Source organism: Trypanosoma cruzi, genomic scaffold (genome assembly GCF_000209065.1).
Source record: "Trypanosoma cruzi strain CL Brener 1047053516851 genomic scaffold, whole genome shotgun sequence".
NCBI lineage: Eukaryota > Euglenozoa > Kinetoplastea > Trypanosomatida > Trypanosomatidae > Trypanosoma > Trypanosoma cruzi.
This window is the reverse complement of record NW_001849577.1, coordinates 472,584-493,831: the sequence shown is the minus strand read 5'-3', so window position 1 is coordinate 493,831 and position 21,248 is coordinate 472,584. Positions and strand designations below refer to the sequence as shown.

The window sequence follows — 21,248 nt, the reverse complement described above, 5'->3', positions numbered from 1 at the left end:
TGTGAGTTGAGAATGCCTACAAGATATGGCGTCGGGGCTGCCAATACGTCCATAAGACTACTCGGTAAAATGGGGGGCCAAAATATGCATCCAATCAAAGGGAGAGATGAGACTTTGCAGCGACATCACTACACGCGAGACAAGGCCAAAATTCGGCCCAACTACGATAACACGCTTTTCCAGCAATAAATCGGCCAAGACGGAAAACAACGTCTCCGTCTCCGGAAATATATTAATCAGGTCAATGGGGGATGTGTCAATAAAAGAACACAGCCTGTCATATGGCCTTTGGAATACAATGGGAATGCTGGTAGACAGCACAAAATTACTTCCGGATGGTGGTGTGGGGCTCCTACAAAGCGCTTCCACAACCGCCTTCCCATGGTCATACCCGTTCGTGCGAAAGAGTGTGGCAAGTTGTGCAAAAAAACGACACCAGGGATATGGTGAGAGACTAACAGCTGCTTCTCCATTCACAAAGGCTGTGCAGTGCCCGTACATGCGAACCCCGTGCCCATCCGTCATGACAAATGTGTGGCTGAGGTCCTCCACAGAGTACGAATTGCCGGAGTTGGAGTAGACAAACTCTACAAACTTCGGGTGCCTCGCCTCCACCGCGGCAAAAGGGAGTGGGTAGGACCACACCACCTCCACCTCGTGCTGTTCCATGCGGAAAATAATAAAAAACTTCAGACAACTCTCATCACTACCGTCATGACAATTGGGTGAAACTAGAGAAGAATGACGTGCACATGATTCCCTCCTTTTCGTCAACGTCTTCTTTGACACGGCGTAAAGGCCATTCGAATTGCCAGCATCTTGATGCCGCTCGGCGCCTTCGGCCGTCATAACACGCCGTCACGACGTAAATAAGTTGACACGTGCAAAGAGAACTCCTTTTTCCTTTTATTTTCCTTTCTTTTGCAGGTGCTCGCCAGACCACACACAAATAAAAAAGTGAACAAAGTAAAACAAGATGCAAAATGCACTAGGATCAACCACCCACAGAAAACAAATCGAGCAACGGGAAAGAAAAAAAGAAAGAAACGACACCAGAAGCACACACACGTGCAAAAAAAAAAAACAAAAAACAAAACGACCTCCACTCTCTAACGCCAACAGCACATATGCACTCCAACCAGACAAAAGAAAAAAAATAGAGAAAATGAGTGAAAGAAAGAGAGGAAAAGGAAAAAGACAAAGAGAAAGAGAAGGGAAGAAACAAGAATAAAAAAGACATGTGAACAACTGGAACTATACTCTCTCTCTCTCTCTCTATCCCTCTTTATAAATCTCCAATGCTCCCCAATATCCCCCTCAAGAGCTAATCATCGTCTTAGCATCCTTCGCCATATGTTCCAAATCCTTCTGCGCTCCTTCCATCTGCGCCAGAAGTTGCGTGTTCATTGGATGCTGTTCCCGTCCCCTCTCAAGAAGTTGCACTGCTTCCGCGGGCCTTTTAAGGATACGCAACGCAAAAGCACCATGAATATAACCCTGAATGTTTCCCGAAGCCTCCACGGCTAAGTTTGCACACTCCACCGCCTCCTCGTACTTTTTCTGATAAACCAAAATGCCGGCCTTCATACCAAGAAGCCCTCCCAACCGCGACTGTTCCACAACATGGGCAATGGCTACATCTACACAGCGCACGGCGTTGTTCCAGTCCCCATGTTGCACGTTGGCCAGGGCCATTGCAGAAATTACCCTCACGAAAAGTGTAATGTCCATTGGCTCATGCTCTTCCTTTGATGCCATAACCACAGGGCCAGATTTTAAAGCGGAGGACAAATTCTCACCGTTGGCCCCGCTGCTACTAGTCTCATGCGAGACATTTTCTTCCTTCTTCGTTTTGTCTTTATCTTTTTTCTCTCCCTTAACAGATTTGTGTCTGGCGGAACACCCGTTCCGTTCCACTTCCTCCACGAGGCTCCGGAGGTTGTCCGAAAAGTTTGCCACCAGCTCATTCGGCAGCTGCCCCCCAATCAGTGTTGAACTCGGGTACAACAAATAACTAAGTGGTCTCTGAGCAATGAGATCCTTGGAGCCGTATTCCTGAATAATCTTGTTCAGATGAGGAGCTATACTGGGCGTGGGACTCTTGTTTTCAATTTCCCGGAGCACCTTGTGCCCCAGCTCCACAATAACGTCACGGGAAGTGTTCTCCTCCAACACAGCTCGCTGCTCTTCTAAACTTTCCGCAAGGACCTCAGGCACGTACTCCTTTACGCGCTCGTCCCGGGTCTGCGGTTTATTCCAGAGTGATGTAAAGAAATTGTTCCTGCCGGAGTTCAGGTTTTGCAGGAACCCCGCTCTGAACCTCAGGGTGCGACGCATGTGTTCCTTCCTCACAAATAAACAAATAATGGGAACAAAAAAAGCAGAGAAGGGAAAAGTCATGCAGATTCATAACAAATAGTCATAAAAAGATGTCATTACCCCTCGTTGTATATCGTCATTGTTGTTTTTAACAGCAACGGCATGTATGAATTGAGAAGAAAGAGAATGACACACACACACACACACACTCTCTCTCCCTCCCAAAATGGATGTGGCGGCAAACTGAAATATATTTCAGAGAGCGAATACAATGCAACGCAATGTGATGTAAGCCACGGACCAAAGGGAAGAAGGGGAATACTGCCAAAACACACACACACACAGGAAAAAAAAACAAAAAAAAACAAACAAACAAACAAAAAAAAAACAGTGTTCACGCGTTACTTATCGCTCTGTGGGTACGATAAGACGGAGGAGCGCAACTTAGGAGAAAATAAACAAATAAACGACGACCAAAAAGAGAAGCTCTCGCCGACCCTGAATAATTTCAACGACCAGGAACAAAACAGCCGCAAAAAGACCTAAGGGTGACTGTACACGTGGTAAAACAAGCAGTACACATTGGTGCGGAGAGAAAGAGAAGTAAACCTACGGAGAGAGAAAGAGGAAAAGAAAAAAAAGTAGGAGAAGAAAAAAATATATCCACACAATAGCAAAAAAAAAAAAATGCATTTGAAAATGACAGCTAGGGCATTCAAAAACAGAACCAAAACAACAACAACAAACAATCAACAAACACTCGCATTTAACCGTAAATATATTGACTTCCCTTATCCCTTTCCAGAGGGAATGGATTCTGTATGACGCCATTTTCTTCTCTACTTGTCCAGTGTGCGCTACAGCAATGATTTCCTTTGGCGGAGCTCCAACATGATTCTCTCTAGTACGAGCTCCTGCATCACATCGGAGGTCTCCAACGGTGTCTCCACGGAGCAATTCACAAAGTGCACATGAACGGTTTCCTCAGCCCCTTCCGGAAACTCTACGGCCGATGAAGATGTCGCTGATGGTGGCGGTGACAGGCTCGCCTCAGCACCACGGACGCACATCTCGTTTCCGTCACATGCAGAAGTTTGGGCCAACTTGGAATTACCGCTCCGTTCACCACAAATCCAACAACGCTCCATGCCACCACCACCACCACTGCCGCTACCTCCATCAGCAAACCACTGATTTTGTACTTCAGCCACGGCCTTCAAGCGCTGCATCATCCACGCCACTGCAGCGGCCCCGTCGCTCCTGTAGGGGGACGGAAGAAAAGCGTAACAGGAAGAGAGAAATCGCTCCACAAAAAATCGGCAGGAGGCATCATCTGAAGTGACATAAAAAGCAACCACAATGGCACCATGACTTCGCTGGAATTCCCGCAGAAGGTACGGCCTGTGCGCAGCCAGATTAAGAAGGCTTCCCTCCAGAATAAGAACCTTGCCCTCCGTTACAGCCTTATTTAACTCTTCCTCAACAAGCGGAAAAATAGCTTCCGACCACGTACACCATGTGGAAACAAACTCCTCTTCCGTCTCAGTTTCACGAAGCCACAAAGATTTTTCTTCGGGTTGCGGCCAAAAAGCCTGACCAGCCACATGACTCCCAGTGGAGAGAGACGATGTGGAGAAACCATTATAAATGGAGCTGGCTATTTCAAGCAACACTTCAGTGCTCACGACATTATGTGTATTGAGCTTGGAGCCCAAGCTATGCGCAATGGCGGTCTTTCCACAGTATCCACTTCCTGCAATGAGAATGACAAGAGGAACGCGCTCCACGTAGAAGCGTGTAATCACAGGGAAGAGTTGTGCGTGTGCTTCGCCATAGCCGTACTGTGCCATCATGAGAAAAGTAGCGGCCTCGAGCTCCGCCTGCGATATCTCGAGTTTCTCCTGATCCACAAGGAGCTTCTTCAGATCTAGGCTCACCTTTACCGCCACTGTGACTGGGAGCTTGCAGAATGTCAACATCTTTGAGAGCGTAAAGCGTGATAGCGTGTAGTAGTGTTCGCCACCAAGATGTACCCTCACTTTCACACGATCATACTTGGAGCTCATGTAAACTTCTCCCTTTCTCTCTAGTCTCTATCCCAAACGTCCTCTGCTCCTTTTCTGAAGTATCAGGTGCGCTATGCGTGCGTGTACACAAAAATATATAGTGGACCCCAATTTGTCTCTTGGTGTGCTTTTTTTTTATTCTCTTTTTTTCCCGTCTCACCCTTGAAACGGCAACGAGTGGAGGCGAGGGAGGCAAGGCCCGTACGGAGGCACACGCACAAAAAGAGAGAGATATACTCACGAAGGGTACCAAGCTTCAATTGCCCTTTACAAATGATTTGCTCCAAAAAAGAACGCTGGATACCGCCAACAAACAGAACGGGTCCCACTGGAGCCGCAGAGGCGGCAGCAAACTCGCCCATCGCTGCTGCTTCACAGGAAAAAGACTGGAAGACAACCCTCTCCACAAAAACACAAAACAAAAAAAAAAAAAAAAGAGAGAAAAATGATGATGTCACTGCTAGGGCCGCAAATGGAGTCCCGCAGTGACACGCCATAAAGCGGATAAATGCACCCACAAGAAAATAGAGACTGACCATTGGGGAAAAAAAAAGTGCCAAATACCAAGCGCAAGTCGTAATCCTCCTCCACCAACACTCTCATAATTTGATGCTAAAGAAACATTTGCTCACGCATACGAAGGCGGCCGGGAAAACACTTTGCCCTCTCTTCACGGCTATGCGTTTCCCAAAGAATTGCCACCGTAACATATTCTGGTGCAGAAAAAAAAAAAAAGGCGGTGGCGGTGACAGCAAAAATTACCTCCAATTTGTTCACTTGCACCGGGGCATCCGCAAAGCCTCAAATGCGAGTGACGGTCTTCACGGCAACGGCTGCGTCAAACATATCCCCCTGTTTCTAAGCGAAGGCCAAAGTCCCCTGCCCGTGGACCCCTGCAGGAGACGGGCGCCATCATGTGCACTAGAAATAACCCCCTCCACACACAGATAATAATAATAATAATAAGAATAAAAAAGAAAGTAAATTCACTGCGGTGTAATTCTCAAGACAAACACACATACACACACAAAAAAAAAAAAAAAAAAAAGACCAAGGTGAATAGAAACTTTAAAACACCCGTTATGACATCCTTCCCTCTCTTTCTCATGGATTATTGCCGCACTTCGTTATGGCCAACGCATAATAATTGCGGTGACTCAGCCGCTAAATCACACGGATGAAATCAGACGCGTGCACGACAAATAATCACAAAAAATTAAATTGACGACAACAACCAAAAACAAATAAAAAATTAATAATAATAATAATAATAATAATAATAATAATAATAATAATAATAATAATGGTAATAATAGTAATAATAATAATGGTTCCTTGGTATGAGCACCATGGCGAGGTGCAAGTTGTCTCTGTGAGGGTGTCAAGGGTGCACCAATTCCTTCGTCGTGCGACGAGGTGAAAAAAGTTTCCTCTTCTCTCATTATTCTTCTTACTCTCATGCTCTTTACTTCTATTTCCTCACCTTGGATCAGCGATCGATATTAAACTGTACAATAAAGCTTGTGCTAATCAGAACTACAAGCGCAATGACCGCTGGCCGATACTGAAGAGCATGTGCACTGGCCTTTATTTCGTTCAATTTTGGTGGAAAAAGGGGTTGGGACGCAGGCTACTGATGAACACACTCCGCCTGTTGAGAACTCTGTCTGCCGCGCCCATGGCCTCCAGCTCCAGAACGAAAACCGCCGCCCTCTTGAGCATCCCACTGATCGCGCATCGCATCTTCCAGTTCTTGTGCGCCTTCACGCATCACACGCGCGGTAGTAGTTTTATCAGCAGATGTGTGCTTCTCCTCGTTCGGTTTGCCAAAGGCTTGAATAATGGCTTCTCGTTGTTGAGCTGTGAGCTTTGCCGGCATCTTCAAGTGCGTAATAACATAGAGGTCGCCACGTCCACCGTCGGCACTTGGCATGCCCTCTCCAGATACTTTAAGAACGCTGTCAGGTCGAAGAACATTTTCGTGAGGCACCTTTACCGTAACATGACGTCCATCCAACATTTTTACAGAGAACTGCGTACCTAAAAGAGCCTCAGAGAGGGATATTTCTTTCTTCATCAGTAGATCATCACCACGTCGTGTAAATATTTTGTGAGGAGCCACTTCAACATGCACGTGCAAATCCCCTGGTTCTGCGTCGGGCATCGTTCCGCCCTCACCACGCACCACCAGAGTGACATTTGAAGGCACACCGGGAGGAATATCAATGTTCACTTCTTGTGAAAGGTGACGGTAGCCCATTCCATGACATTTAGGACACTGATCGTCTGGCTTTGCCATTGTGCCGGAGCCTCCACAACGAGGACATTGCGTTACTGTTTGCTGCACCATCCCAGGACCCATGCGGTGCTGGTGTACGACATGTCCACTGCCATCACAGTGGGCGCATTTCGGCTTCTTTGTTTGACTTTTAGTGCCAAAACCGCGGCAATCAGCACACTTCACGGGTCTGTTTACCCGGGGCTTTTTGGTTACCCCCTTATAAATCTCCTCCAGTGTCATGCGCAACTTCACCTCGATGGGTTGGACTTGTGCCGGGCCACGTCGCATGTCATCTCCAAATCCACCCATTCTGCTCTTAAAAAATTCGGCAAAAATGTCATTAGCCGAGTGAGCTCCAAATCCACCCATCCCATTCGCAGCGTTCATATTTGCGGCTGCTTCTGAACCATACTGATCGTAGACACGACGCTTCTCCTCGTTGCTAAGGCACTCGTAGGCCTCTGCAACCTCGGCAAATTCCTCCTTCTTTCCGCCTTGATCCGGATGTGTTTCCAGGGCCCGCTTGCGGTATGCCTTTTTAATGTCACTCACCGATGCCGTCCGGCTTACGCCGAGAATCTTGTAATAATCCTTCTCACTGCTCGAGAGCCGCAGCGAGAGACCTGGCAGTGCGGCGGCGACAGCAGCGGGAGCCCATCGGCGCCAAAGCATAAAGGGAGGGGTAAAACGGAGCATTTTACTTCCCGCTGTGCCACAGAGCGTTGGATGGTCGGAATACCCAAACAAGGGAACAGCAAAATTCCTTCAAAACAAAAATGGAACAAATAGAAAGGCAAAGGAAAAGCAAACAGTCAAAGTGAAACACTTCTCTATTCCCGCATCCCAAAGGATACGAAGAGATCACAAGAATAAACACAAAAAGGGAGAAGAAATAATGGGAAATTAAAGTCACACAGTCACACAAGGTATCAAGAAAAAAAAAAAAAAGTCTTGACAACAGCCCTCTTTTCTTCTGCGTCCCGCCCCACCTCCCAAGAGGTAGAGAAGGGAGCGAGGAAGAAAAAACAAAAAACACAAATGACAGAGGGCGATAAGTCTGCCATCAACACAATTTTTTTTTTTCTCCGTATCGTCTACGCCACACCAGACAGAGAGAAACAAAGGGTGAAAAGAGGAAACCAGAGGAAACAACTGTATCCTCCTTCCCATCCATTCAAGAAGAGGATCTTTCGTCAAAAAAGTTTCGCTGCCGCAACATCTTGTGGCAATTGGCACTATTGTGCGGACCACCGCAGTGAATACAAGGGTTTGTTCGGAAGCAGTTTGCACTGGTATGCCCAAGTTGTCCACATTTTTCACACTTCAGTAGTTGTGGATGCTTTTTAAAGCAGTTTCTTGCTGTATGCCCACTCTCGCCGCAAAATGAGCACTTGGCTTTCCCGTTCTGCTTCTTGAAGCACTCGGCCTCCGTGTGGCCCTTGGCGCCACAGAAGTGGCAAACCCCGCCCGGCCCAATGTATCGTTCTAACCAAGCAACGTTTACTTCGGCTGGTGTCGCATCGGCCTCCTCGGTAACGGGCTTTCCAACGGCATAGTGCTCAACATATTGGGCTGTGAGACGCTCCACGGAGACTAAATCCACTGGAAATTCTCTCTTCTCCACGAGATGGTTGGCCAAAAGAAGAATATGCCGCACATCATCGGCAGCATACTCCAGAAAATGATCTGGCAATGGGCGAATGTCCCACACGGGGCGGTTACCAAGTGCCATAGCGGCCTGCACAGCAGAATCACCATCCTGTCGTGTAAGACCAGCAACGCTCTTCAGCACGTACGTCATGCCCGAACGGCGGTTCACACTACGAAGTTTCCACTGAATGGCAGTAAAAAATACCTGCAGATCCAATACGCCCTCCGGTTTCAGGCCCAGCTGAGAGCTAAGAGCCTCTACATCCCGTCTGCAGTCAAAGAGCAGTTTTCTTATTCCCCGATTCCGCAAGAAGGGCTCCACACTCTTAACAAACGTTGGTGCCGTAAGGGTCAGTACGTCAAAGAGAAACACCACCGGTTTCGCATCTGAGCATGCTTGTAGAAGGGAAATACGCCCCAACTGTTTCGCCTGTTCGGTTGTACAGAAAGCCTCAATGTCAAGGGCAATGGAACGGGCTTTCAGCAACGACCCAACGGCCTCGTCTAACTTTTCTGGTGTATCCACCACCTCGTACGGATATTTCAGGATCGCCAGAGAAGACGGCGATATTGACGCTGAAGAGGACGCAGACGAGGGAGTTCCTTTGCTTAGAGAGGAACCCGCAGCGGGAGTTGCAAGCGGCCTCGACGGCCTCCAAAGCCGTATGACACCAACACGACGCAGCATCCACCTTACCTTCTCTAACTACTTCAAGACAGAAAAAAATCAAATACACACAATTGCAGGGGAAAAATACCCTAACGTCGCGTGTGCATAAAAAACAAATAAAACTCCCTTCCTCGCCGCTCTTAATTCACAACACACCGACAGAAAGGCCAAAACTACAATTGGCCGCAAACATGCACGTGTGTATATATTTGTCTGTGCCTCACATCACCACAATTCTCTCGTGTCAACTGACTCGGAACATTTCCATGTAGTTTTTCAACATGAAAAGAAAAACACCTTCTTCTTGAACTGCGTCTTTCGTGGGCCGTTCCTCCGTCCACTGCTCAAAAGTCTCAGGCTTGGGTGGTCTCCCGAAAATAAGACTCTCTGGATGAAGAAGTAGCGATCGTGCTTTCTTTGAGTCGCGTGGCCCCTCAAAGTGCAGCACCACCAGCGCCGCCTCTTTATTCTTCGGCTGCTCAGCACGAGAGTGAAACAGACGGCGCGTGATGGCTTGTATCATGCCACACTGTGCGGGTGACGCTGAGAACTTCTCCAGTGAGTTATCTCTGTGACCAAACCAGAGATTATGCGGGCGAATGCACCACCCCCACTCGTAGCGTGCGGCTCCATACACACGAAGTGCACCACCTGGAGGGACTATTGCATCAAGATCGCGCGATGTCCATGAACTCTCAAGCACTTCCCGAAAAAAGGAGAATTTAGAGCGGAGAAGAGGAGAAAACGTGACTACGGCAGCATTCTCATCCCGCCTTAGTGGGATAATGACATAATCATGGCCATCAAAGGCCTTTGTTGGTCGTGGCTCGTGGTAGAACTTACCACTCGGTGAATATTCCACATACACATGGCGAAGACGACCAATGCCCCTGAATGAGCGCTGCGTCTTATTCACCATGTGGCGTAGAGATGCCGGCATCATGTCAAACTTGATGCGGTCGCCTGTTCCCCACGGTGCCTTCATCAACTGAATGTCCTCCGCGTGATCCGAAATAATGACGACGTCACGACAAAAGCTCATGTCCACTCTTTCTGCCTTCGCCCTTTCCTCAAGCGTCACCAATTTCTTGGGGTCAATTCCCTGTCCAAACAACGAGGCCCATCGCACGACTTCGTCAAGCAACACGTGACTCTCTTCTCCTGAAAAAGCATCAGGAGAAACATACAGTCCGATGTTCTCACTCACAGACAAGGGCTCGCCTTTTCTCTCACTTCGATACGGTGGCAATACACGACAAAAAAATTCCATCTCTGCCGCTGTGACTGGCGGGTAAATGTCACCGGTTGGGTCCATGAGTTCCTCACGCCACTGGTATGTCAATCGTTTGCGTGAGGCAAAGAAGCCCACGACGACCACAGTTGGTATGGTGAGTCCCACAAACCATGTGCCGGCGCCAAGCATTCTCAGTCACTAAGCATGACCAAACAAACAAACAACAACAACAACGAAAAATAAGAGGAACCAAAAGAGGGAAAAAAGAGACGGCACGAGGCGTGACAGAGACCCTCTGTTTACATAGATACATGTGTACATCAATAAATAAATGTAGATGGATGGAAATACCGATACTACAAATGACAAAAACAACAACAACAACAACAACAACAGAAATAAAATAACATAAAAATAAATCCTTTGACGGCACCCATAAGAGCTGTAATAATAAATAAGAAATTTTCCTCCCCATACGTTTCTCCATTTCCCCCCTCTCAAAAAAAAAAAAAAAAAAAAAAAAAAAAAGAAACCAGTCAAGTAAGACATCATTTAAGAAAACCCAAACCAATACGGACATGGGACAATTTCCTTTTTTTTGTTTAAGCCGTTCCCTGTTCATTCATTTGTTCTCGAGACTTTTCCAACATCCTTTCCGTGTTCAGCAACTCAATATAATACCCGTCAGGGTCCACAATAAATGCCATAAAACCATCCTCGCTTTCGTAGTCAATGGGCACGTTCATTTTCTTCAGCCGGGCAATTTCCTCATTGACATCCTCCACACCAATGGCAATGTGCCCATACGCATCTCCGTGTTTGTACTCACTCTGGCCGTAGTTGTAGGTGAGCTCCAGCACTGCCGTCTCACTCTCCGTGCCATAACCAAGAAAGACCAATGTAAACTTGTCCTCTGGGCAGTCCCACTTGCGTAGCAGACGCATACCAAGAGCCTCAGTGTAGAATTTGATGCTGCGGTCCAAATCGCCCACACGAATCATCGTGTGCATAAGTCGTCGTGTTGACATGATTGCCTTCTCCTAGCTTTGTATATTCTTGAATCCCCCTTCGTTTGAAAGCGTTTTTCTCCACACCCTTTTATTTTATTTATTTATTATTATTTTTTATTTTCAATGAGTTGTTTGTGCCCCCTTTTCCTCGAGACGCCGTGCAAGCCAGTAAGAGAAGACACATCCAAAATGACGTCCCCATTCATTAACCACAGGCGGACAGAAGCAACAACAAAAACAAAGACGCATTGTATTCCATCTTTTCCTTTTTTTTTTCCTCGCCCAATCGTGTTTAAAAAGACATGTCGCACACACACACACACACACAAGCGTGCACACAATAATAAAAAAAAACAAACAAAAAAAAACAAGCTTCCCTGTGAAACGACATTTCTAAGACTATCGCGCAGATGTCCTGCTCGTGTACATTGCGTGTTCTTTAATAAAACGAAGACATGTGTTGGACCACTCCATAATTTGCACTCGCGGAGACAAAATAGAATTTTTGCAGCCGTGAATTACCGGACTTAAGAGAACGACGTCACTCACCGAGTAATGATTTGTACTGCCAGTTTTTTCGGTCACAAATCTCATCCGTTTCTCTCGCTCACTGAGGGATGAAATCGAAGGCTGCGATAAAAGAAGTGTTGTAATGCGTTGAAAAAAATTCCAAATGGACCTATCCTGAACCCATGCATCAGAATGTACCATAAGCGTCGGGGTTGTGTACCGGTTGCGACCCTCTTCTATTGGCTTCAAAAACAGTTCGTTCTGCAGAGGTTTATGCCAGGGGTCAAAGACAATAACACTTTGAACGGGGTTTTCATTGGGTTTAGACTCCTGCTCCTCCTGCATGGCAGCAACAAGCGCCGTTGCCCCGCCAAATGAGTGACCAGACAAGTGAACTCGTGGCGATTGGCGAAGGTACTGCTCGGCGTCCAAGTCGGCAAAGCCCAGTTCCTTCCAAAACTCCTTTTCGGAGAGACGCTTGAGTGTTCGTCGTGTTTCCATAACTCGTTGGGCAAGTGCTTCCTCACAGACGGGGGAATCCCAGTCCACTTGCCTGAGAAAAAACTCTTTGCCTCCCCTTTCACTGTCACGCATAAACGAGGCACTTCCGTCGCAATGCCCGACACTCACCACAACTGCCCCACGAGATGCCAGATCAGCCTGCAGAGCACTGTACAAGCGATGATACCCGTACAGACCATGACTGAAGATAATCACGGGAAGTGGAATCCCGCTGCTGTTAATAAGAGGAATTGGCTTCGCACCCTCAGTTGCTCGCAACCGCACAAAGAGAAAATCCCTCATCAAATAAAGAGGGACACCTGCACGAGATGAGAGCCCACTCATGAAACGAACATCATTAAAGGGAATGTACTGGATACCTTTGCGTCGTGGGGTTTCATTAGTGGGGTAGTAGACAGCTAGTGGTGGCATCGTCTGGGAGTGACGGCTGTGTACGTGTACAATGCCAACGTGGTAATGGCCGCCAACGGGCTCAAGAATGGGAACTGGCAACAAAATAAACATGACAGCCGCGCCTATTATTCCCAAGGGAATAATAGGCAGAAAAAACACAGCTCCCAGTCCAAAGATGCGTAGAATCATAGAGAGAGGAAAAAAAGCAAACAACAATATTAGGTGGGGTGATATGACATAGTCCCAAAAAGAATTTGGCGCTCCCGCAAAAAAACCTGCAGTTGCACTCATACCTTTGTTCTTTTGCTGCTTTGTTTTGTTAGTTTACTGTCGTGTTCTTGTGATGTATGGTGGTAAGTATAAAATTTAGAAAGACAAATAACACGTACATTAATGCATTGAATTAATTTGTACACGGCAACATGAAGGATTGGAATTACAAATAAAGAAAGGAAAAAGACAGGCGCAATGAAAGTGCGGCTGTAAGGCAGCGGATCCATCCAACGTAAGTCGAGTGCACGCAGCAATCCCACCCTCGTGACATTGTGGACACACACAAGCACACACAGACGGGAAAACTCAAAAAAAAAAAAAAAAAAAAAAAAAAATATGTAAGTTTTTTTTTATTTTCTCCTTTTATTCGTCATTTCTTCCATTTTTTTTTCCGCGTGGTTGTCTGTCACGTCTTCATTTCCGCCATCTACGCAATTTGCAAGGTCGTCTTTTCCACTCCTCCTCCCTCCTCCTCCTCCTCTCGCATGTTATGATCCCTCTGTGCATCGTAGTACCTCAGTCGCCAACATAGGGATGAGCTTGGACGATTTCTTGGAGGCAAAACGCCGTCGTTTCGTTAGGGGCAACAGGAGTCCCATGTCCATGACAGACATGTGGTCGGTCCCACCGCAGGTCGTACGGAGGCATGAGACACCGGAGGAGGCAAAAAGCCCCTTTAGCTCCTCCACTCGCACAGCGTACACACGGCGCTCAGACCACTCCTCGGAGTCAAAAAGCTGTACCTTGATGTGCGACGGCATGGAGATTGGATCCCCCACAGTACGGTCCAGAAGACTCAGCGGCCACGCATCAAAGGCAACAATGGAATTTATAAACGATAAAATTGCGGTGGCCTTCACAGCAACGGCCAACATCGTCAATGCGCCAAAGCCGTGGCCAATGAGATTGACTTTGGCACCAGAAGAGAGAAATGACTGCAATTCCACTGGCCCAACTTGCAGCTGTCGGAGCATTTCCCCTCGAAAAATGCCTTCGATAACACCAACAACATCTTCAATACGTTTTTCAAGTTGCATCAACATGCCCTCTTGAGTCAGCCCTCGTTCACACGGAAATTCTTCTTCTTCCTCACCCACCGATGAGCCAAGGCTGCTCCTCTCAAAAGAAACATCTATGCCATCTGCATGGAGCACGCTGTACACCAACGCTCCGGATGCAGCCAAAGCCAATGCAAGTCGTGAGTATGCCAAATGATGGGTAGCTAAGGTGTGACTAAAAATAAAAACTTTCCGAGGCCCTCCGTCATGTGTCATTAATGATACGATGCTCGCATTTCGAGTACAGGGAATCCGCACAAGCTTCAAATGACCTAGCCACAGCGAGCGTACCCTGGCCCCCGCCGCCATGGTCTGGATGTAATGGGAATCATTACCAGGAAGCCAAGGTTCCCCTTCAATCGGCTTAATAAACGTTGGGTAGTACACAGCAATCTCTCGCGTGATGTGACGAATGCCAACGTGATGTGTGCCTCCAGACTTCAGCGGTGCAAGAGGAAGAATGTTGAACATTGCAAACGTACACAAAAGGCCTGATATAAAAAACATCAGTGACCAAACGGCATAATTGGGCGCCATGCAGAACACAAGTACAGCAATCAGCATGCCACACTCCAGCGGCAGGAAGTGCAACGACAGCAACCAATCCTTTGCAGTGATCTTCATTTTTTGAGGCAGCCGTCAAGGCCACTTCCCGCAAAAACTAACAAAACGGCGCTCTCCGTTTTGATAAAAAAAAATAAATTAAAAGCTACAATCACAGAAAGAGAGGGCAAAGTCATGAACAGATAAGTCGGAATAAGGCTGGTCCCCGGTCTCCATTACCGCAAAACAACAAGAACAACAGGGATCTCCCGCCTGGGTCAATGCACCTTCCAGCGTTACGCTCCAAAGAGTCAATTGTCCTTAACGCCAATAAACAACCCATTCAAAAGGTACACGTCATGATAACTGGACCCGTTTGGAAAATCATGAGGCGGCAGTCCCTATTTTGCCCATTCGGTCGCGTGTTCTTTTCATATGCCTTGTCAAGAGCAACATCCACCTCCCGCCTCCCGACTTCCACACACACAGAGAGAAACACGCAGCGAAAAAAAAAAAAAAAAAAAAGAAAGAGTCGGGACACACCAAAACCAAGACAAAAAAAAAAAAAAAAAAAAAGACCTGCAATTTTCCTCTTTTGTTTTCGTTTTTATGTTTCTTCTTCCCCTCTAAAGGGGTCTGGTTAGGCAAAAAGACTCACACACATGCAGACACATTCAGGGCGTCGTGAGTAAATAAAAGGGATGCCCGCCATTGTTTTGGCTTTGTACGCCTTGTATCGCTCACCAAAGAATTCCTCACCTTCCAACACAGATTCTTCGTAAGCGATCCGACAACTAAAGAAATGCCACATGACCACGGCATACAAAACAAGACACAACGGGTTTGCCAGCACCAGCTGTGAGCAGAGGGTTCGCCAAAAGAAGCCAAAGTAGGCTGGATGACGCAGTACCGCATAAATTCCATTATCAACAAGAACATGACTTGCCCGCCGCTCTGTCTCAATTAATAACGAGAAATTCCGTCCACAATGCAGCATCCCGACAACGCGCACAAGATAGAACGCAACCGCCATCACAGCAGCCACAGTAACGGTACTATAGTTCAAGCGCAGCAACCATCCAGCAAAGGTTCCTCTGGGCACCTTCCAGCGCTCCGGAACAAGAAGCCACTCTAAAAAGAACTCTATCCATGCCGCGGAGGTGGCCGCCGTGTATTCTCCTGAGTGAGTCAACAAGAAGGTATCAGGGTGGGTGTCATGACGACCTAAAGACGCCGCCACCAGAAACTCGCTCATGTGAAAAAGCACCGGTATACACAGGATGTAAACGCCGGCCGCGTACTCCTCGACGCTTCCGGTGTACCAAAGGCTGTGGCATATCAAAACCAAAGCAAACATGAAACAAGCCCCGAGAAAAAACCCAGTAAGTGCAGTCTCACGCATCAAATTGCGTTCCGGTCCCCGTTCTGTGCTCATCTCCTGGTCATGCACGTGGATATTTATCCTACTCTTGATAATAATAATAATAATAAAAAGAGCGTGTCTCTGTTGTGCATGTGAAAAACAAAAAAAAATGATAAATATAATACCCATTCAAACACAGACACACAAAGGCACACGCGAGACGCCGTATGTTCTTTATTATTATTATTATTATTTTTCTTTTTTGGTTTACAACCACAATCAATCAATGATCATCAGAGATCAAAAAAGAATGAAAATTTCACTGCAGCGCTTCAACAAAAATATACAAAACGCATCGATGGCTGCTACTACGCTCATCCCAATGACAACTACTCTCACCAATAAATCACTTCCTGATGAGTTCACTCTCTCGCGTTTGAAAAAAAAAAAAATAATAATAATAAATAAACAAATAAATAATAATCAAGGAAAAAACGCTACTAAAAACAAATATATATATATATATACAAGTTCCCCATCATCCCCCCAATTTTTCTCCACAATAGACCTGCTATCCTACAATGTATCCCCTGTTTCTAAACCAAACCCCCGGCAACATGACAATTTAAAAAACAACAAAACCAAATTGAAAAAACAGCAACAAAATACACATGTAAATACGCGAGCTGGCTTTTGTTCTCTCCCCTTTCAGTTTTTTTATTATTATTAGTTTCTCCATTCATCATGATCGTTGCCTTTGCTAGCGCGCCCAAAGGCCCACTGTCCCCTATAGTATTCCTCCACTAGTTCATCTGAGTAGTCATGTACGCCGCAGAATGGCATATACAACGGCATTCCCTTGTTGATCACCCAACGTGAATAACCAGCCTCCTCTAAAGCACGTCGCTCCGGGTTTACTAACAAGCCAGGTGCAGACACCCACATGGGATCACGTGAGAAGACTTCACCTGCATTGATGGGGGAGAATTCATCGTACTTAATGTTGAACGGCAATGCCATACCGAGCCGGGAGTTGTGGCCCCATTCACCCCTTGCTTTTACTTGTGCGGGGGTATGGGCAGCATTGCCTTGCATCCACTTCAACCACATGGGTGAGGCGGTGTGTGGCGCTTGTCCACGAAACCAGTGGGGATCCACGGGTTCAACCATGCGGACGATAAAGTTTCCCTGAGAGCGACGAGCAAGCCAGTACTTGTTTCCGTTCTCATCTTTACCGACAAAAATCTTCTCATCCTTTCGGCGCCACGGTTCGCCAATGTAATAATGCCGTCGTAAAGCACCCCAAAGCCCAAACATACGGAAATCATGGATAATCCAGCGCAACCTATTCCACGTGAAGGAGTCCTTCCACGGCACATCACTCTGTCGGTGATGATGGCGAGGGAAGGGATGGGGGTCATCATGACACTTGGTGTACACAAAATTTTTTGTTCCACAAAGGGATGCGGCAGCTGCCATCTGGCCGTACTTCTGCGCCATGGGATTCGTGCCGATCCCGCCGTAAGTGAAAATACTTGTCATGCGTGGCGTTAGCGTACGTAAACAGGTGGGGTGGCTTCAACAGCAACTAGCAAAAAAAAAAAAAAATAATACTGTATATTGCAGACAAGTCCTTTCCTCTCACGGTGCCTCGTCCGTTCCTATGAATCTTGCGGATCAGCACCTTGGCGCCGGTAGTAGTGACAAAACGGAATCACAGAAAACAAACAAAAAAATTAGGATAAAAACAGCTACATATTCGTAGGCACTGCTACCGTGATTTGGTAGAGGGTAACGCCTGGGACAATCTCACAGGAGGATGGGTGGAAGATAAACAAGTGTATGATGTTGGGGAGAAACAGCCCCAGTTAATCGTTCCTCTCTTTTACTTTAATTTGGCCCCCACACACACGTGGAGCAACAAGCGACGCGCCCACCAACTCGCATGCCCGCGAAATCATCTCTCACGCTCTCTTCCTCTCCTCTTTCCATTTTACGCCTTGCACGCCTCTCCAAACTGTTCATCATTCCCTTCCACGCTTTCTGGAATAAAGGGATTCAACAATTTTTCGTTCCTCCACCGCTGGAGTGACGTCACACACTGAGAGAGGCTTGTTGCAGCCTGGGCACAGAAGCGGTGTCCCTTCCGCATCCTCGCGGCCAATCAATTCTTCCACCCTCTCGTTAAAGCAAGTTTCACATAACAGGGTCGCACAACAGGGTGCTTTCATCGCATTCTTTGCCAGCACCTTATCCCAGCCACACAACAGTTTGGATTCCTCCGTGGCCTTCGCATCCTCACCGTCAACAATGCCCTTGCTATGGCCGTCTGTACTACTCTTTAATCTTGTGACGGACTCCCTTTGCAAATCTGCCACATCGGCGGCGGCTGTCACGACACCAGTGAAGCTCGCATTGTCTAGCCGTCGTTTCACCAAACGACCATCACGTGTCACAAATTTTGCTGCCGGATCGTCCATCGTGCACTCTACCAGCATGGTCTCCGGAATACCAGTTGGAAGTGACAACAACTTCAGTCCCTTCGTCCCCTTTGCCGCTGGGCAATGTTGAATGAGATGTCCTCGCTTGCCACAGTTGTGGCAAATATAATTTGGCGGTGGTGGAATAAATGAGCTCTCGCGACCCCCAATTGCGTTTCCCATCGGGCGGTTGCGCGTCTGACGTGTCCTCCAACCACCCACTTCATCAATACCCGTTTCCGCAGCCACGGCCTCACTCAGCTGCGCAAGGCGTTCCTCCTCTGTTAATGGAGCTGAAGCAGTCCCTTCTTTGGCGCCCATTCTCGTCAGGGAACGTTGGTGTGATGAGTTACCGGCTGGCGCCTCACGTTCGCGCCTTGGAGGAGGTCTACCAGAAGCAACATGCCTTACCACCTCCACAACGGTGTACGCTGGAAGTTCCTCCTCGGGATGTAAATAATCCGAGCTCCCTGAAATAAAGATGTCTATTTCTTCTGGAGAACCACTCAACTGCGTTGCAATCGCCTCCTTAATCTCACGACATGATATCATACGGTGGGGAACATCAATAATCCCGACATGATTGCTAGAACGAAGCTTGAATGTAATCGTTGCCACCATAATTAAATTCTTCAACTAAATTCTCTAATCTCTAAGACTTCCTCAGTCAGCAACAACAATAATAATAATAATATTAATATTACTAATGCCTCCTGTTGGGTAAGATGACCGTACTAACGCTCCCTATGGTTTATCCTTTTTATTCTTCTTCCTTTTCTTGCCTTTCCGAGTGGAAGTGCACTCTGCGGTCCCTCTCTCTGCCAAACCACACCCACGTACCGTCTCTTCGTGATTCATCCAAAAAGAATAAACCACGACGCGTTCCGCAGCCCACCCCAAAAAAACAGGGTCAAAAAGAAGGAATAAAAGGCAACAGTTCAACTAAAAATCCCACCAAAAGTGAAAATAAACCACAAAATTACATTTATAAATGAGGTTCACTACATGAAACCATCATTCCTTCTCGTTTTTTTTTTTTTCGTTTCCTTTTCAGAACAAACGAGGAGGAACGCAAGTTTCACTTGCCGATACAGTCACGGCTTACACAGAGATGTTGTTGTGATTGTTATGCTGGATTATCTCCTGCGAGGACATCATCACGGGGAATTGTGGCTCCCCGGAAACAATGAGTTGACTGCTTCAGATCACTTGCACTGAAGGGGAAACGGTACGCAAATGACACCGTACATCTTTTCCATCCAATGGCTGTTCCGAGCTGCGTGCTCCTCCCATAATGAATAAGAGGGGATAATTGCCTTCAACGTGCTTTGCGTGGTTTCTTTGCTGGAACAGGCAGTGATGCTTTTGTGTGGACGCGTTGATGCAGCGGGAATTAAATCATCCATGACGACATCTTTCTGCGTCCTCAATCCACAATTAAAAGAAAAAAAAAACTAGAAAAGTATAAATATGGCCCAAAACAAGGCTCCAACTTTTGGTGACACTGGATCGAAAGCTAAAAGCAGACAAGAATCAACAAAAACAAACAAAAAAAAAAGATAAGAATGAAATGACATTCGCTCACAAAGATTAAAGGAGAAAAAGATGATGAAAGGTGTGCCGAGAAATAACAGAAGGAGAGAGAGATAGTGAAAAGGAGGGAGGGAGGCTATCAGCACATACATGGAGGCATGCATGTACATGCTTCTGCCTGAATAAAAATAATGGAACTTCCAATAATCCCAATATTAATAACAGTAATAATCTCAAACAACAAAAAATCCCTCTTTCTTTTATTTGATGCCTTCCCATACGTTGTTGCAGGGGAAAAATAATCGGCCACCACGCCAACTCCCGCGGAAACCCAAAATATAAGGCATCACCAAGGCGGTTCTTTTCCCCTCCCTTTTTTTTTTTTTCTTTAAATTTCCTTCAAATAACAAAAACAACAACAACAAAAACGAAACATTTCTCAGCGTATTCTTCACTCTTATTGTCTTAAACCGCCCCAATAAGCTACTCGCTCTGCATATCATCCACTCCCTTTCTACCCTTTTTTCTCCTTTTCTTTTCTTATTGCGTCTGTCTTCCTCATTTCGAATTCTGAAATCTTCTGTCAATCCAACAAGTTATTTATTGAGTGATGCGGAGACGGATCATGGCCGTCTCAACATCGGCCTCATCCACACTTGTGTCCCCGTCATCCAACGATACCGTTACGGAAAGCTCGCAAAACTGTGTGCGGTTCTGCCAAAATGGCTGCGAGAGTTTTCCGCCCGCCTCTGTCATCTTCTGTTGCTCAATCAATTGCATCAGCGAAAGGTTTGTGTTTGCGTGTTTCTTCGACCCGTTCCACAACATGCCGTGGCCAACACCAATACCAACGATCTCACACGACCCCTCTGTGCCTGCTGGTAGGAAGGCATTCAGTTGATTCTCCAGCATTGTGGCAAATTGCTGCACGGTCGTGTGTATCGTAATGGGAACATCAATCGAGTCATACTTCGTGAAGCCATCTGGCACACGGATAAGCTTCTTCTTGTACGTGTAGTCCTGTTCTGGGAGGTATGTGCTGACAATTTTGGTTCGGTTCTTAATGGGGGCGTCACGCTCAAAAAGGACGTAATTGTTTGTGCCAACATCAATCATTCCGTTGCGAAGACACGAGATGTCATTTCCTTGAAGAGCCTTAAAGTACTCAATAAGGGCAAGGCCTGTCACCGCAGATGTCGTTGTTGCAATGGCTGGAATGATTTTTCCCGCAACCAACTTGACCTTCATCCGGTCTTGCGTCGGAATGTCATAGTTTGACGCGCGAAGATTACTTGCGGCAGTCACAAAATCAATGTGAAAGTTATCATCATCATCCTTCTCAA

At 46.7% G+C, this 21,248-nt stretch overlaps 12 protein-coding genes and 1 pseudogene across 12 annotated transcripts, besides 32 other annotated features; all 13 read right to left on the bottom strand.

The window, feature by feature from the left end:
* Positions 1-591: a sequence feature (heterozygous, Esmeraldo-like haplotype).
* Tc00.1047053510743.130 lies at positions 1-849 on the bottom strand (annotated as a pseudogene).
* Positions 592-938: a sequence feature (areas merged during assembly that could not be assigned to a particular haplotype. This can correspond to areas where the two haplotypes were merged or to regions with more than two copies in the genome that were merged during assembly.).
* Positions 939-2,278: a sequence feature (areas merged during assembly that could not be assigned to a particular haplotype. This can correspond to areas where the two haplotypes were merged or to regions with more than two copies in the genome that were merged during assembly.).
* Positions 1,146-1,222: a sequence feature (CT-rich).
* Positions 1,260-1,285: a microsatellite.
* On the bottom strand, positions 1,318-2,400 carry Tc00.1047053510743.120 (hypothetical protein, conserved; the record flags this gene model as incomplete). The annotated part of the gene is made up of 1 exon (XM_805180.1): positions 1,318-2,400. One exon carries the CDS (start codon positions 2,398-2,400, stop codon positions 1,318-1,320), a length of 1,083 nt encoding a protein of 360 aa, XP_810273.1.
* Positions 2,279-3,180: a sequence feature (areas merged during assembly that could not be assigned to a particular haplotype. This can correspond to areas where the two haplotypes were merged or to regions with more than two copies in the genome that were merged during assembly.).
* Positions 2,509-2,528: a microsatellite.
* Positions 2,666-2,707: a microsatellite.
* Positions 3,177-4,385, bottom strand: Tc00.1047053510743.110 (hypothetical protein, conserved; the record flags this gene model as incomplete). The annotated part of the gene is made up of 1 exon (XM_805179.1): positions 3,177-4,385. One exon carries the CDS (start codon positions 4,383-4,385, stop codon positions 3,177-3,179), a length of 1,209 nt encoding a protein of 402 aa, XP_810272.1.
* Positions 3,181-5,220: a sequence feature (heterozygous, Esmeraldo-like haplotype).
* Positions 3,469-3,504: a microsatellite.
* Positions 4,793-4,831: a sequence feature (T-rich).
* Positions 5,221-6,180: a sequence feature (areas merged during assembly that could not be assigned to a particular haplotype. This can correspond to areas where the two haplotypes were merged or to regions with more than two copies in the genome that were merged during assembly.).
* Positions 5,333-5,357: a microsatellite.
* Positions 5,414-5,433: a microsatellite.
* Positions 5,639-5,714: a microsatellite.
* Positions 6,016-7,362, bottom strand: Tc00.1047053510743.100 (chaperone DnaJ protein, putative; the record flags this gene model as incomplete). The annotated part of the gene is made up of 1 exon (XM_805178.1): positions 6,016-7,362. The coding sequence occupies one exon, from the start codon at positions 7,360-7,362 to the stop codon at positions 6,016-6,018; it is 1,347 nt and encodes a 448-aa protein (XP_810271.1).
* Positions 6,181-10,880: a sequence feature (heterozygous, Esmeraldo-like haplotype).
* On the bottom strand, positions 7,841-9,004 carry Tc00.1047053510743.90 (hypothetical protein, conserved; the record flags this gene model as incomplete). The annotated part of the gene is made up of 1 exon (XM_805177.1): positions 7,841-9,004. One exon carries the CDS (start codon positions 9,002-9,004, stop codon positions 7,841-7,843), a length of 1,164 nt encoding a protein of 387 aa, XP_810270.1.
* Tc00.1047053510743.80 (hypothetical protein, conserved) lies at positions 9,231-10,409 on the bottom strand (the record flags this gene model as incomplete). The annotated part of the gene is made up of 1 exon (XM_805176.1): positions 9,231-10,409. The coding sequence occupies one exon, from the start codon at positions 10,407-10,409 to the stop codon at positions 9,231-9,233; it is 1,179 nt and encodes a 392-aa protein (XP_810269.1).
* Positions 10,586-10,615: a microsatellite.
* Positions 10,720-10,752: a microsatellite.
* On the bottom strand, positions 10,823-11,248 carry Tc00.1047053510743.70 (lactoylglutathione lyase-like protein, putative; the record flags this gene model as incomplete). Its single annotated transcript, XM_805175.1, has 1 exon — positions 10,823-11,248. The coding sequence occupies one exon, from the start codon at positions 11,246-11,248 to the stop codon at positions 10,823-10,825; it is 426 nt and encodes a 141-aa protein (XP_810268.1).
* Positions 10,881-11,346: a sequence feature (areas merged during assembly that could not be assigned to a particular haplotype. This can correspond to areas where the two haplotypes were merged or to regions with more than two copies in the genome that were merged during assembly.).
* Positions 11,317-11,351: a sequence feature (AT_rich).
* Positions 11,347-14,857: a sequence feature (heterozygous, Esmeraldo-like haplotype).
* Positions 11,539-11,558: a microsatellite.
* Positions 11,630-12,946, bottom strand: Tc00.1047053510743.60 (phospholipase A2-like protein, putative; the record flags this gene model as incomplete). The annotated part of the gene is made up of 1 exon (XM_805174.1): positions 11,630-12,946. The coding sequence occupies one exon, from the start codon at positions 12,944-12,946 to the stop codon at positions 11,630-11,632; it is 1,317 nt and encodes a 438-aa protein (XP_810267.1).
* Positions 13,237-13,263: a microsatellite.
* Tc00.1047053510743.50 (phospholipase A2-like protein, putative) lies at positions 13,417-14,610 on the bottom strand (the record flags this gene model as incomplete). Its single annotated transcript, XM_805173.1, has 1 exon — positions 13,417-14,610. The coding sequence occupies one exon, from the start codon at positions 14,608-14,610 to the stop codon at positions 13,417-13,419; it is 1,194 nt and encodes a 397-aa protein (XP_810266.1).
* Positions 14,674-14,694: a sequence feature (AT_rich).
* Positions 14,858-15,031: a sequence feature (areas merged during assembly that could not be assigned to a particular haplotype. This can correspond to areas where the two haplotypes were merged or to regions with more than two copies in the genome that were merged during assembly.).
* Positions 15,032-21,248: a sequence feature (heterozygous, Esmeraldo-like haplotype).
* Positions 15,035-15,058: a microsatellite.
* Positions 15,085-15,105: a microsatellite.
* Positions 15,170-16,081, bottom strand: Tc00.1047053510743.40 (prenyl protein specific carboxyl methyltransferase, putative; the record flags this gene model as incomplete). The annotated part of the gene is made up of 1 exon (XM_805172.1): positions 15,170-16,081. One exon carries the CDS (start codon positions 16,079-16,081, stop codon positions 15,170-15,172), a length of 912 nt encoding a protein of 303 aa, XP_810265.1.
* Positions 16,002-16,023: a sequence feature (AT_rich).
* Positions 16,127-16,146: a microsatellite.
* Positions 16,334-16,424: a sequence feature (T-rich).
* On the bottom strand, positions 16,619-17,434 carry Tc00.1047053510743.30 (hypothetical protein, conserved; the record flags this gene model as incomplete). Its single annotated transcript, XM_805171.1, has 1 exon — positions 16,619-17,434. The coding sequence occupies one exon, from the start codon at positions 17,432-17,434 to the stop codon at positions 16,619-16,621; it is 816 nt and encodes a 271-aa protein (XP_810264.1).
* Positions 17,917-18,993, bottom strand: Tc00.1047053510743.20 (hypothetical protein, conserved; the record flags this gene model as incomplete). The annotated part of the gene is made up of 1 exon (XM_805170.1): positions 17,917-18,993. One exon carries the CDS (start codon positions 18,991-18,993, stop codon positions 17,917-17,919), a length of 1,077 nt encoding a protein of 358 aa, XP_810263.1.
* Positions 19,045-19,080: a microsatellite.
* On the bottom strand, positions 20,506-21,248 carry Tc00.1047053510743.10 (ubiquitin-activating enzyme E1, putative; the record flags this gene model as incomplete). Its single annotated transcript, XM_805169.1, has 1 exon — positions 20,506-21,248. A coding segment is annotated over one exon (743 nt), but the record flags the coding sequence as incomplete, so codon positions are not given.